Genomic DNA, 13542 nt, shown 5'->3' with positions numbered 1-13542 from the left:
TGCATTCCATGTACATGTTTTAAAAAAGTATTGTTTCATTAATGTAATACCTTTTTAATGAGAAAAAATAACAGTCCAACTACAGCAATTAACAGTTTTACCGTGCAGGTTGATGAAGCGAATGCAGCTCTCCACCACCAGGGGGATCTGTTGCCCAGAGCTCTGACAGAAAGAATGAAGGGAAATTGGAAAAAATTATTCAAATGATCCGAATAGGACAAGAGTTGTATAGAGACCATGAAAGAAATAAAACAAATATACATATGAAATACAATGAACAAAGATAGAGACAAAGAGTGCAGAAGGCGCAGAAATACATTTACCCACACAAACAGATGCACACAGATGCATGCATGACAGGGGAAACAGCTGTACCTGAGTCCTCGACATCCGTCTCCTCCTTCTACAGGCACAGGCAGCCAAGCAAGGAAAGAGAGAGACAGGAGGGACGCATAAAGGAGGAGTAGATTGTGTGGCATGACCAGAAGGAGTGTAACATGAAAAATGGGGAGAGAATAGCAAACAAAAGCAAAAGCAGTCAGAAAAAGGGGATAAAAACCAGGGTGAGGGAGAAAGACAAAAGCAGAGAACAAAGAGTTTAGATGAAAAGAAACATGTCAGGGATGCTCTGTTTTAATTTAGATCTGGCTAGATGGGAATAATATGCTTAAAGACTGCATTAAATCAAAATGAGATTAGTCCATGTATTCTTACTTATTTATTATTAATTGTAGCAGATAAATAAACTACTGTTCAAAAGTTTGGGGTCAAAGTTTTTTTTTTTTTAAGAAATTGATAGTTTTATTAAGCATAGATGTATTAAATTGAATAAAAGTGAATGCTTTGTAACAAATTATTTTATTATTCCAAATGCTGTTTATCTCATTTACAATAAATAAATAAAACAGCACAACTGTTTTCAACATTGAGAATAATTAAAAATGTTTGTGAACAAATCAGCATATTAGAATAATTTCTGAAGGGTCATGTAACCCTGAAGACTGGAGTAATAGTATTGTTATAATATTTCACTGTTTTTACTGTATTTTGGTCAAATAAAGGCATCCTTGGTGAGCATAAGAGACTTCCTTCAAAAAACCTTTAAAAAAATCTGACCAACCCCAAATTTTTGAAGGTTGCGTACATTTAAATTCCTTTTCTTACAGGAAACAGACTGATGACTCATCTTGCACTACACAGATTTGCGTCAAATCAAATTCTCTCTAGAATAAGAAAGTCCCTCCCAAAAAAGCACGTTGCTTTTTATTTATTTGTTTTGTTGAAGGAACAATTTCTTGAACATATCTCACCCAAACACCCAAAATATAGGACACAAAACTATGCTCGTTACAAAATTTAGGATCTTTCAGTGTCAGAAACAACATGTTAGCATGTTAGTTCAATGCCAACCATGTTTCTAAATCAGATTTCAATCCACTTAGCCAGAAAAATTGTCCATTTTACTGGGTTGCACCCATTGATCAACCAATGAAGACAAAAAAAAAAAGTGTTGTTGGCAAAGCAGCTCTGTGGCCCTGACTGCATTATCCAATTATTAGCGGTGTAACGAGAGTGCACATCTCATAGATTTACTGTCCACTTAAGATGAAGAGATACACCAGCCATTGCTAATGCAGGATGTAGAAGACACTGTTAGACACTCCACCACAATAGAATAAAAGTGTGAGAGAATGGAAGTTAGTGGACGAGAGGAGAAGGAAGTCGTTTCTCAAGGCGCAGAGAGCCAGATGGCAGAGCAGTGCTCTACAGGCCTGAGCTCCCAGGAATAGAGAGGGACAGAGAGAGACACGGTGGGAATCTCAGAGAATAGTGCGCACCCTGCTGAAACCACTAGCATGACTGCTCACCAGCATATGCTGTCTGGTGGATGCTGGCATCCCCAATAGGGTTCTTAAATAGCTTAACCACAGCGAGATTACCACCGCTGACCAGCTTCACCAGAAAGACCATGCTGGTTGACCTATTTGACCTTCAATGGTTGCTATACTCAGATCCAACATTAATCACCCTTGACTAGCATTGAAATGGAAAGTTAACATGAAAGTTCAAGAATTGACAACAGTGACTTGAGTGTGACATGCTATATTGATTTTGAATGTTTTTTAATGCTTTTTAAATTCACTCGTCACACTGTAGGACTAAAGTGAACAGCAAAAAAAAAAAAAAAGAAATGTTGATTTAAAATGGTGAAAAACATACATAAAATGATTTAAAAAGTTGGAATAATTGGGATTTTTTAAATGTTTTAAAAAGAGGTATCATGCTCACCAAGGCTGCATTTATTTGATCAAAAACAGTAGTATTGTGAAATATTACAAATTCCAATAACCATTTTCTCTTTTAATATATTTTAGAATGCAATTTATTCCTGTGACTGAGTTATTTATTATTATTATTATTATTATTATTATTATTCAGCAAGGGTGCATTAAATTGATAAACAGTGACAGTAAAGACATTTATAATTTAACCATCTATTTCAAATGAATGCTGTTCTTTTGAACTTTCTAATAATCAAAAAAAAAAATTATTATTAAGCAGCAAAAACTGTTTTCAACATTAAAAATAATAACTATTAATAATAATTGAGCAGCAAATAAGCATCTTAGAATGATTTGTGAAAGATCTTGTCACAACGAAGACTGGAGTAATGTTGCTAAAAATTAAATTTGCCATCACATTATAAGATTACATTTTACAAAAACAGCAAAAAAAAGTTATTTTTAAACAATATTACTGTTTTTACTGTATTTTAGACCAAATAAATGCAGCCTTGGTGAGCATAAGAGACTTAAAACACACACACACACACACACACACACACAAATTCTTAATTATTCCAATTCTTAAACTTAACTGGTAGTGTAATTTGTTCCTTACACATTTATATTTAACTTATTTCTTAACTTGTTATTAACTTTTTATTTAAAAGTGTCTTGTTAAAAATGGTTTGTGAACATTATTTGTCAACTACCCAAGTGCATGCTAAGCTGGTCTTTTCAGCAGGGTGGATTGTTGGTGGTCTTCAAAGGACACTGCTAATGAGCCAAGGACATCAAGTGCAGATAAGCAAGACAGCAAGAGTGACACCTCTTAGATGGTGCAGAATTTAGTGGGTATTATATGCACAAGCTGTTATGACCTCTATGCTTTAACAGCTAGGGTATACACTCAGAAAAATCGAAAGTGTGAAGTCTGGAGTTCCCCAGCGCTATCAGAGAGCCACATCTTGAAAGTGCTCTGAGTCTTATTCTTAGTTTGTAAAACATTTTGTCAGCAGAGCAAATGAGAGTTAATCAAAGGAGGCATCAGACATGGCTAATAAAATCCCATATGCTTCTCTAGAAGCCACAAGTGTAATTTTAACTTCATTTTAAAAAAACAAATACAGGAAGCTCCACCAATCACACAGAAATAGAAAAAGTGACAAAAGAGCACAAGAGCAACAACCTACTCCCATCATGATTATTTAAGATGTCATTAAGAACTTATGAATATTATACTTATGGTATAATATTCATATCAAAATATTTAATAGACTAAATTATATCAAATTAATATACGTACATGTATTTTATATGTAATTATTTTATATTACATTATAATTCTATACAATTGACATATACATGTGTATTTATATAAACATATACACACATATATATATTTAATTATTTATTTAATTAGTCACAAATGTATTTATATTGACATTTATATATGCATATGTGTGTATATATTGTATGTATACATACATACATACATACATATAAAAAGAGAGAGAGAGAGTTTCATATTGTAGTTAAATACCTTTGTTTGTTTTTTATTTGATTAAGTCATTCACAATGCTTTATGGGATTGAAAATTCCATTATTTATTTATTTTTAAATCCCAATGGAGAAAACAAGAAGGGAAAAATTTCAGAACCACTGAAAAACTGGACAGTCACTGTTGGGCTCTTTTGGATGTAGTTTCAATGAGAAGCAAGACATGCAATAAATACAAGGATCACAAAACATTTCACCGAGGAAGAGGCTTGGATAAGCATTCAAACAATGACTGCGGTGGATCTTATGAGCACAAACATGCACAAAAATATGCATGCCTCCACTCACACACACACACACACACACACACACACACACACACACACACAGGTGAACACACATTTTGTTGGCTAGCACATGGATTATTAGGCTGCACAGATGCCTGGAGAGGAAACTGTGAGCACGTCTGTCTCACCCGATTTAATAAGCAGCCATGTCACTTTATGGAAATAATGTAGCATGTCATTTCAAATAAGATTCGGGTAACACAATCATGCAAACCATGCCAATGCCTCTAATCTTACTAGCGGAGCATGAAGTGATCACATTATCTTCAAATATGTTATTAATATCTAACATTCACCTTGCAGATTTGCAACCCAACAGGTCAAACCAAAAGGTCTTGATTCACAAATAATCATTAAGAGGCCACATTAATAAACCAGATGCGTTATTGTGTCACAAGCCATAATCAGATAAAGGGGCAGCCATGCTTAAAGCCATACCAGAAGTGTACAAATGCAACACGCATGATCAGAAGCACAATGTGTTAAGGAAGCCATGGAGGAAATGAAGTTAGAGGGACACAGCAAGAACATTACAGAAATCTGTCTGTAACAGATCAGAGGGCTGTCAGCCGCAGGGCTATACCTGAATGAAGGAGAGCATATCTCCAGAGAAGAGTTTGTGGTTGTACTGGGAGCAGGGCCTGGCTTTCCGCACACGCACTGCCCTACCAGGCTGCATTCTGGGAAATATATACACCGGCACTCCACTGTGACACTATGGCATCAGTGTACTCATGCAAACATGCTAACATAACAGTAATTCACACAGAACAGACAACAACACAACAGAAACGTACTCTAGGGCATGCACACAATTTTGGGTCAATACACACTCTATTTATCCCACAATGAGATGTTTTAGCCTCATTATGAATTTGATTCGTTCGATCATTCGAGTCATTTAAACTGATCGTTAAATTTCTCAACGGAGCCGTCTTAAATTCTGCTGAACACGCAAAGACCGTCGGCCAGCAAACAAGAGCAGATGTTTGCTGGATTGCGGCCAATGTTTTCAACACATGACTGTGTGAACAGCACATAGTCACAGAGAGACAGATGGGATGGGAGACGTACCTGGAGGGATCGCTATCAATGGCCTCGGCTGCAAAAGAGACAGAGGGAAAATAAGGATAACAGTTAAGTTGACAGTTACTCCATCACATAGTTTCCACCAAAGTACTCTAGTTACTAAAGTCACTGTTGCTCCATTAAAACTGTTGCAACTTTTATTGTGATAAGGTATCTTACACAATCATACCCTATATTTGATTACACAGTCACAGTGACAAACTTCTTTCACACATGCTTTTTTTTTTATTTCTTATTTGGCTACTTTCTTTTCATTCTTAGTTGAAGAGTTGTTAGTTGTGGTTAGTTACCTTTCAGTATGGCCTCTTTAACTAGGTCGTGCTTGACTTGGAGTTTCGAGATCAGAGAGCTGCCACTTACATGCTCCTTCACTTTCTGAAAAAGAAAAAAAAAATGCATTGAATACATGCATGACTATGTTATTGTTAGCCATCAAGGTATTTACTTTTCTGCTGTAAGATTTGCATGAACATTATATGGACAAAAGTATAACTACCATTTAAAAAAGGTTAAAAAGATTTTTTTTTTTAATGTTTTTGAAAGAAGTCTTCTACTGCATTTATTTGATTAAAAAATACAGTAAAAATAGTACAATTTAAAGTACCTGATGTTTATTTGAACATATTTTAAATAATTTATTATTGTGATGCAAGCTGATTTTTTTGCATCATTCCTATAGTCTTCAGTGTCACATGATCGATCCTTAAAATTTTTATATACTGATTTGCTGCTTAAGAAACATTTCTTCTTATTATTAATGTTGAAACCAGTTATGCCACTTAATATTTCTGTGGAAACCATGATAGATTTGATGAATAGAAAGTTCAAAAAACTTAATTTAATTGAAATAGGAATCTTTACTGTCACATCTTTAATGAATAGTAGGGGGCGTCCACATATTTTTGGTCATAAAGCACAGCAAACCAGAAAAAGAGGAGGAGATCTTACTGTGAAGTAGAAGGTCTCTGTGTCCTGTTGATTGGCTCTGCGTTTGGCGAGGCTGGGTTTGGTTCCTGTGCCGTCACCTGTGCTCTCCACTGATGGGGTGGCCGAGGCATCAGGGGTGGGGTTGCAGTCATCATCACAGACGCTCTCAAGAAGGTTTGAAAGTGTTGTCTTAAGTGTCTTACTGATCTGAAGGAATTTCACAGGTTTGAGATACAGTATGAGTATCAAAAAGGGCTTGATCACAAATCCACTTGAAAAACTGAGCATCAGAGAGATGCACAGTACTGCTATGAGCATCTCTGAAGGAGTGCACAAAATAAAGAGCGTGGCACAGTTTTTACCTCCTCAGTTTCCAAGGTAACAGATGCCAGTCTGGACTGAAGCTGCTGGAATCTGGTCTCGAGCTCATACCTCACCTGACCTTCTGCGCTCACCTCACACACCTGTCACATACACCAGATGTTTTTATTATACATAATGATGTCCCCTCATGATGGCCACTGTGTTAAGATCACATGACCAGCTGAATGCCACTTATTTTTTCTTTGTAGCCCCCTTATAATCAGACCCTTTAAGTTGGCAAAAAAATGATCATAGGTGAAAACAACTGGTGGTCAGCATAAAGTCCTAGACCAGTGAAAACATAAACAAACAAAAAAATACTTGCCATTAAGTTAGGTTGATATACATTAATGAAATTTATATTGTATATAAACAATAGATTTAATAGATTTTTATTTCAGAATACATTCATTTATAATACACCACCATCCAAGAGTTTGGAAGCTTTTAAAGATTTTTAAAATGTTTTTGAAAAAAAGTTATCTTATCCTCACCAAGGCTGCATTTATTTGACCACAAATAAACTGTAAAAAAAATAATACTGTGAAATATTTTGACAATTTAAAATAAATGTTTACTGTTTTAATATATTTTTAAAGTGTAATTTATTCATGTGACGGCAAAGCTGAATTTTCTAACATTTTATTACTCCAGTCTTCAGTGTCAAATGATCCTTCAGATATCATTGTAATATGCGGATTTGCTGCTCAAGAAACATTTGTTACTATAAACAATGTTGAAAACATTGTGGAAACTGTGATACATTTTTACAGGATTTTTCATGAATAGAAAGTTTGAAAGAACAGCATTTAAAAATTAAAAAAAAAAAAAACTTGAATGGTAGTGTATATAAAATCAAACTTGTGTTGCATTAAAACATTACAAACTTTTTATTTGTTAATATATTATATTATGATCATACACACTATAACACCAAAATATTTCAAGGATTCCATTCATTCAAGGGCCATTGAAAGCCCTACTAAATGCAGATGTGTTACCTGGTCTCCTTCGTGGGGCTGGTGCTGAAAGCGGAAGGGCAGACAGAATGCTGTGTTGTGGGCCTGGAGCAGAGCATCTCTATCCTGGCCCTGGTTGAGTCCAGTCACCGCTGTTTCTAGCTGCTGAAGGCCATTTTTCATATTCTGGACGGTTCGGTTTCTGTTGGAGAGGTAACCGCGTATAACCCGAGACACAGACAGGTGGTACCCCAGATCTGTGCACTGCATTCAACATCAGCCAGATGGTGAGACAAAGACAAAAAGAGAAAAATACAGTCATTGTTTGAACAAACATGACTGTTCTGATTCATGCTCACTGAACTAAACCTGCTGTGATGTTCTTGACTTGACATGTTCTATAATGTGCCTCAGGCAGTGGGAATAACAAACCATCAGACACTTTTGAGAGCTGACTTGAGAGCTGAAGATATCAATGCCACAAAAGATGTACAGTACCAGTCAAGAAATAGAACAATAGTGAAGTCACTGAAACTATGAATTGACAAGTATGGAAATGATCTAGTGACTTCTTGAGGTGCATCCTGGGATTTTTTAAACAATACTAAGGAGGTTTATATGTATGCTAGACATGTGTCAGCTCTTTTCCTGCACTTTTCCTGCATGAAAAGTTGTTTAAGACCATGAGAAACATAAATCAGTCGAGTGTGTTCAATGGTACTGTAGACACTGGTATTCTAGAGCTCTCTCAATGGACACATTCTATATACGGTAAACACATTAGATAAAATGCTCTGTGCTGTTTTGGTCAGGGGTCAATTCAAAATGAAAAGGAACTAAATCCTAATGACATCCTAAAGAGTGTCTAGACAGTTGGTAATGGGACAGCAGTGTTTCAGACTCACATCAATCAGAGTGCAAATGTCCTGCAGATAGTACTTATTCATGGAGGCATTAGCTGCTGCCAAGTTGAGCAAGTAGTCGTTACGAGCTTTAGTGCACTTCAGCTGAGTTTCCTGTACTTTGCCTTGTCTCTGTAAAGAAAACACACATACAGTGGAAACTGGGGGGGTTAGAGATAAAGTGAGATATTGCTCTTCCTGTGCCATCTTCACAGAGCAAAGCTCCGGATGTCACTGTCTTTCATTCTTATAAACCACTGATTTTACCTTCTCCATCAGTCTCTCCATTTTTTTCACAGAACTGCGCCTCTGCCCTCCTGATTGGCTGAGCCCTAGATCAGCTGACTTGCCCGTCTGTTTCTCCTCCAGTCGTGTGGCCTCTTTGAGCTTACCTTCAGCAGCCAGACAGTCGACGTGGTACTGATGGTAAGATTTCAAAGCCTGTAAGAAATTAAAACAATTTTACAACATGCACAGCAAATAAAGTAATTTTCTTAATTCATATTCATTAATCATTTTCCAATAATATCTAAACATCCTTCAAACATGGTAAACTTTACTCCATGGGCAATTTTTTTAATTTATTTATTTTTTTAAATGTAACATAATGAGACAGATAATGTTTGGCTTTATTGTTAGATTTGTCAATAAAACAGGATTTAAAAAAAATTATTATTATTATTATTTATATTTTATTCATATAATTATTTGATATTGTGTTATAATTATTTTAAATATTATGATTTTATATAAGTATTATAATTATTATTTTATTTTTTATTTTTTACTCCATGGCCATATCTTTTTAAATTGTTTATAAACATAATACACCAGATATTTTAAGCTTATTGTTAGATTTACAAATAAAACAAAATAAAAAAACTATACTACTACTACAACAAACAATAATAATTGTTTATATTATTTTAAATAACAACAATGATAATTGTTATTATTATAAATATGTCTATTTTCACATATTAGATAAATATTAATTATTATTATTATTATTATTATTATTATATGTAATTGTTAGAAATAAGTTTATTTGGGCTTTTTTTAATTGTTTTTAACATAATATGGCAGATATTTTAAACCTATTTACAAATAAAACAATATTTAAAATATAAATGACAGTAGTAATAATAATAATAATAATAATAATTATTATTATTATTATTATTATTTTAATTATTATTGTTGATGTAGTTGTTGTAATAAATACGATTATTTTTATTTCATGGGCAAATCCATTTTTCTACAATTACTATTTAACATAATAAACCAGATATTGTCATCTTATTGTTTGAGCTATGAGTAAAACAAGATTTATGTTGTGACATACTCAAATAAAGTTCTATTTTTGTTTTTATGATCAAGCTTAGCGTATTTATTTTAAGTGACATTAAATACCTTATAAGACTGCAAAAAGAACATACACGCAAACATAAAATGAGCCAAGACACTTGTGGTAGGCAAGCTGTTTGTCTACTGGAGGGTAGAGAGCACACAGCTGCTGTCAGCCGGGGTCAGTGGGCTTGATCTTGCAGCTCTGACCCGAGCACAGCTAGAAATGAGCTCAGGAAAGCAGGGGGGCATGTGGGCTTTTTGTGCTACAGGATGGACCAAAATGCACTGTAACTTAAGGGTTTATAGAAAGACAAGCAGACACATTCAATTATGAATGCATGAGCAAATTTGTGCATCATGTGTTATTTAGTCAAGTTTAATCACGCAGTTTCTGGCCGCAGTGAGATGATGTAATTCAAAGCTGATGCCATTTGGACTCTATTTCAGTTCACTAGAGCGTGTTCCTCCGTGTAAATTTAGCATGTTCACAGCAAAACAGCCTCCAACCTACCGTCTGCAGCTCTGTGGTGACTTTCAAGAGCTCATCCTGCATCTGGAGTCCCACCTCCTTGCTCTGAAACAGAGACGGAAGATGGTTTGGCTGTGTTTTATGTGGGAGTGTTATTTCGGTAAATAAGAGGGGAAGAGAAGGAGGGGGATTTAGATTTCAGATCTGAGAGAGATTTCTGTACCCGTTTTGCCAGGCGGTGTGTGTCCTCTGTGCAGTGTGAAAGCCGCTGCGTGAGTGTGTTGCAGCAAAGCTCACTCAGTGAACTGTGATCTCGGCTCTCCTGCCTGGTCTGGGTCAGCAGAACAGACCAGCACTGAGCCACCGACAGGTCCAACTGCTCCTTCCTAAAGAGAGGCAACAGCAGAGAGAATGAAAGAGAAGGTTAAAGTTGCAATGTAACAGAAATGGAGACAGATTTTTTCTGTATTGTGACAAATCCGAGTGAAACTGATTATCGACAAAGAGAAAAGTCTCTTGTTTCACCAGATGATCCAGTTATGACACTTATTAGGTCAAAACTTTTAAAAATAAAAATTTAAATTGTTCACAACAAGATTAACAACATGCTTTTTGAAAATAAACATTGTGAATTTTCATTTCATGACGACTTTAAAGCCAATTTATGTACACTCAATAATACTATATGACATATGTAAGGGATAATGCGAATTATGCGAACTTCGCGGAGGCAACCACCCTCCGCTGCGCGTCGGGTGGTTCTTCGCCTCCACGTCGTGCATTCAAATCGTTTAATGCACAGCTAGCCGTTGATTATCCTGTTTATGCCATGGTCATTTGCCAGCATTCACATATTAAAGATGTTAATAATATTTGCACTGCAATATTTGACCGGAACGATAAAAATGACGGTTATTTTCGTCTGTATTACTATTTAACTGTAACTGTATGTTACTATGGTTACCAATGTTTATAGGAAGCGCATTAATATGGAACGTGATTAAACTGACCTGGAACTACCTGTGCGGTTCAACGAATTTAATCAACACCTGCCAGCAAATCAGAATCGAGTATTCAGACAGACCATGGCATAAATTTATATAAAGAATATGTTCTTGAGTTAAATGCTAAAGACACCACTGAGGAATTGTAAAAATGTGCAGCACAGAACGCATGGGTCTCTGTCTTGAGACACAGCAAAACCCGGAAATAAAATTAATAGCTTACTAATTATACACAGTTCCTTAAAGGGATAGTTCACCCAAAAATGAAGATTTGATGTTTTATATATAAATGCTTCATTCATTCATTCATTCATTCATTTGCTTACCCCCAGGGCATCCAAGATGTAGGTGACTTTGTTTCTGTAGTAGAACACAAACGAAGATTTTTAACTCAAACCGTTGCAGTCTGTCAGTCCTATAATGCAAGTCAATGGGCACAGAATCTTTGAGAGTAAAAAAAACACGCACAGACAAATCCAAATTAAACCCTGCGGCTCGTGACGATACACTGATGTCCTAAGACACGAAACGATCGGTTTGTGCGAGAAACTGAACAGTATTTTTATCATTTTTTACCTCTAATACACCACTATGTCCAACTGCCCTGGCGTAGTTTACGCAAGCGCCGGAAGCTGTCGCACGTATACGTCACTCATTGTTTACACAGTGCACAGAGATTGTGGGTATGACGGCTAATGAAAATGGTAATTACTTGCGCTTATCCTGATTGTTCAAACAGACTTAAACCTAAAAGATTACATTTGCTCGCGCGAACTCATCCGGGAGTGTTGACTTTTCACATATTCCCAGATATCTCTTCCGGCGCTTGCGTAAACTACACCAGAGCACATACAGACGTCACGTACCGGATGCCGTGCACGCGCTCAGGGCAGTTGGACATAGTGGTGTATTAGAGGTAAAAAATGATAAAAAATACTGTTCAGTTTCTCGCACAAACCGATCGTTTTGTGTATTAGAACATCAATGAATCGTCACGAGCCGCAGGGTTTAATTTAGATTTGTTTGTGCATGTTTTTTTTTACTCTCAAAGATTCTGTGCCCATTGACTTGCATTATAGGACTGACAGACTGCAACGGTTTGAGTTAAAAATCTTCGTTTGTGTTCTACTGAAGAAACAAAGTCACCTACATCTTGGATGCCCTGGGGGTAAGCAGATAAACATCAAATTTTCATTTTTAGGTGAACTATCCCTTTAAGACATGGTGCAACGGTCAAAAACATCTTTAAAGTGCATGTTTTTATAGAAAAGAGTATAGAGTAGTTAATGTTGGGTAAAACTTAGAGGTGTTCCTAAATGAGTCGGTGGTTTTGAACTAATCAGTTGAGTGAATGATTCAATGACTCACTCACAATCAGTTATTTGTTTTTTGAAAGAACCAGTATGTTTGAATGATTCAGTTACATTCACAGATACAATGGCCGCATCCGATATTGCATACTTCCCTTCTATACTAAAAAACAGCACGTATAAAGAGGATTATGTCCAAATTGAGAGCATTCATAAAACAATATGCAAAAAGTCCCCAAATTACCTATTACTTCCAGTGAGATTTTGAAAACGCATCCAATTGATATTTTACCATGAGGCCACGGTCTGGATTTGTGAATGGCAGTAACGCAAAGCAACTGATGCTGGTAGGTCATATGACAACATAACGAATGTAGTAGGTCCGAATTACATTCATACTAAGCACATTCATACTGTATAGAAAGTACTTTTCTGACATCACTAAGTAATTACTTATTACAAAGAAGTACCTACTCAGAGAGTATGAAATTTCGTATGCAGCCAGTCATTTATTTGGTTACTGAAAGAAACTGTGTTTGAATGAATCAGGTGAGTAAATTGATTCACTGACTCACTCACTAGAGCTGCATGAGTCTGGATTAATAGAGAATCACTTTTTTTTTTTTTTTGTCTCAAATAGAGATCATGATTCTTCCACTATTCTGAACTTAAGAAAATAATGTGTCATTTACTAGAGGCTGTGATAAATTATTAATTGCTACAGACTATTTTAAAGTGTTTAATTAATATGCATGAATAATTAAAATATATATGTAAATATATAATATATATTTAAAATACATTTAATAAAACAATTTTTAATATTAAAATTATATTAAAAAAATAGGTTTGAATGAATGACTCAATGACACACTCATACATACTTCACTTGTTTCATTACTGGATGAATCAGTGCTTTTGAACATATCTCTTGAATTACTGATTCCGTGACAAATACATACCCTCACTTGTCGCCAACTAGTGGTAAAACAATGTAATTGATACAAACTTTATTTTAAGCGCCAATTACTTTCAAAAGG

The 13542-nt window shown here is 35.5% G+C and overlaps 1 protein-coding gene across 4 annotated transcripts in view; it reads right to left on the bottom strand.

The window, feature by feature from the left end:
- arhgap4b (Rho GTPase activating protein 4b) overlaps positions 1-13542 on the bottom strand; it is a 40815-nt gene that overhangs the window by 14138 nt on the left and 13135 nt on the right. For 3 of the 4 annotated variants that reach the window (XM_058762883.1, XM_058762884.1, XM_058762886.1), the window contains 11 exons: positions 10412-10574; positions 10231-10293; positions 8637-8810; positions 8373-8501; positions 7510-7731; positions 6508-6609; positions 6167-6352; positions 5509-5593; positions 5204-5231; positions 4713-4809; positions 102-162 (listed from right to left, as the gene is read on the bottom strand). In XM_058762883.1, the coding sequence (XP_058618866.1) occupies positions 102-162; positions 4713-4809; positions 5204-5231; positions 5509-5593; positions 6167-6352; positions 6508-6609; positions 7510-7731; positions 8373-8501; positions 8637-8810; positions 10231-10293; positions 10412-10574 (1310 nt within the window). Of the gene's footprint in view, positions 1-101; positions 163-375; positions 404-4712; positions 4810-5203; positions 5232-5508; positions 5594-6166; positions 6353-6507; positions 6610-7509; positions 7732-8372; positions 8502-8636; positions 8811-10230; positions 10294-10411; positions 10575-13542 lie in introns of all 4 variants that reach the window. The other variant, XM_058762885.1, reaches the window with a different exon arrangement.

This window comes from Onychostoma macrolepis, chromosome 23 (genome assembly GCF_012432095.1).
Source record: "Onychostoma macrolepis isolate SWU-2019 chromosome 23, ASM1243209v1, whole genome shotgun sequence".
NCBI lineage: Eukaryota > Metazoa > Chordata > Actinopteri > Cypriniformes > Cyprinidae > Onychostoma > Onychostoma macrolepis.
This window is presented reverse-complemented; position numbering and strand designations above follow the sequence as displayed.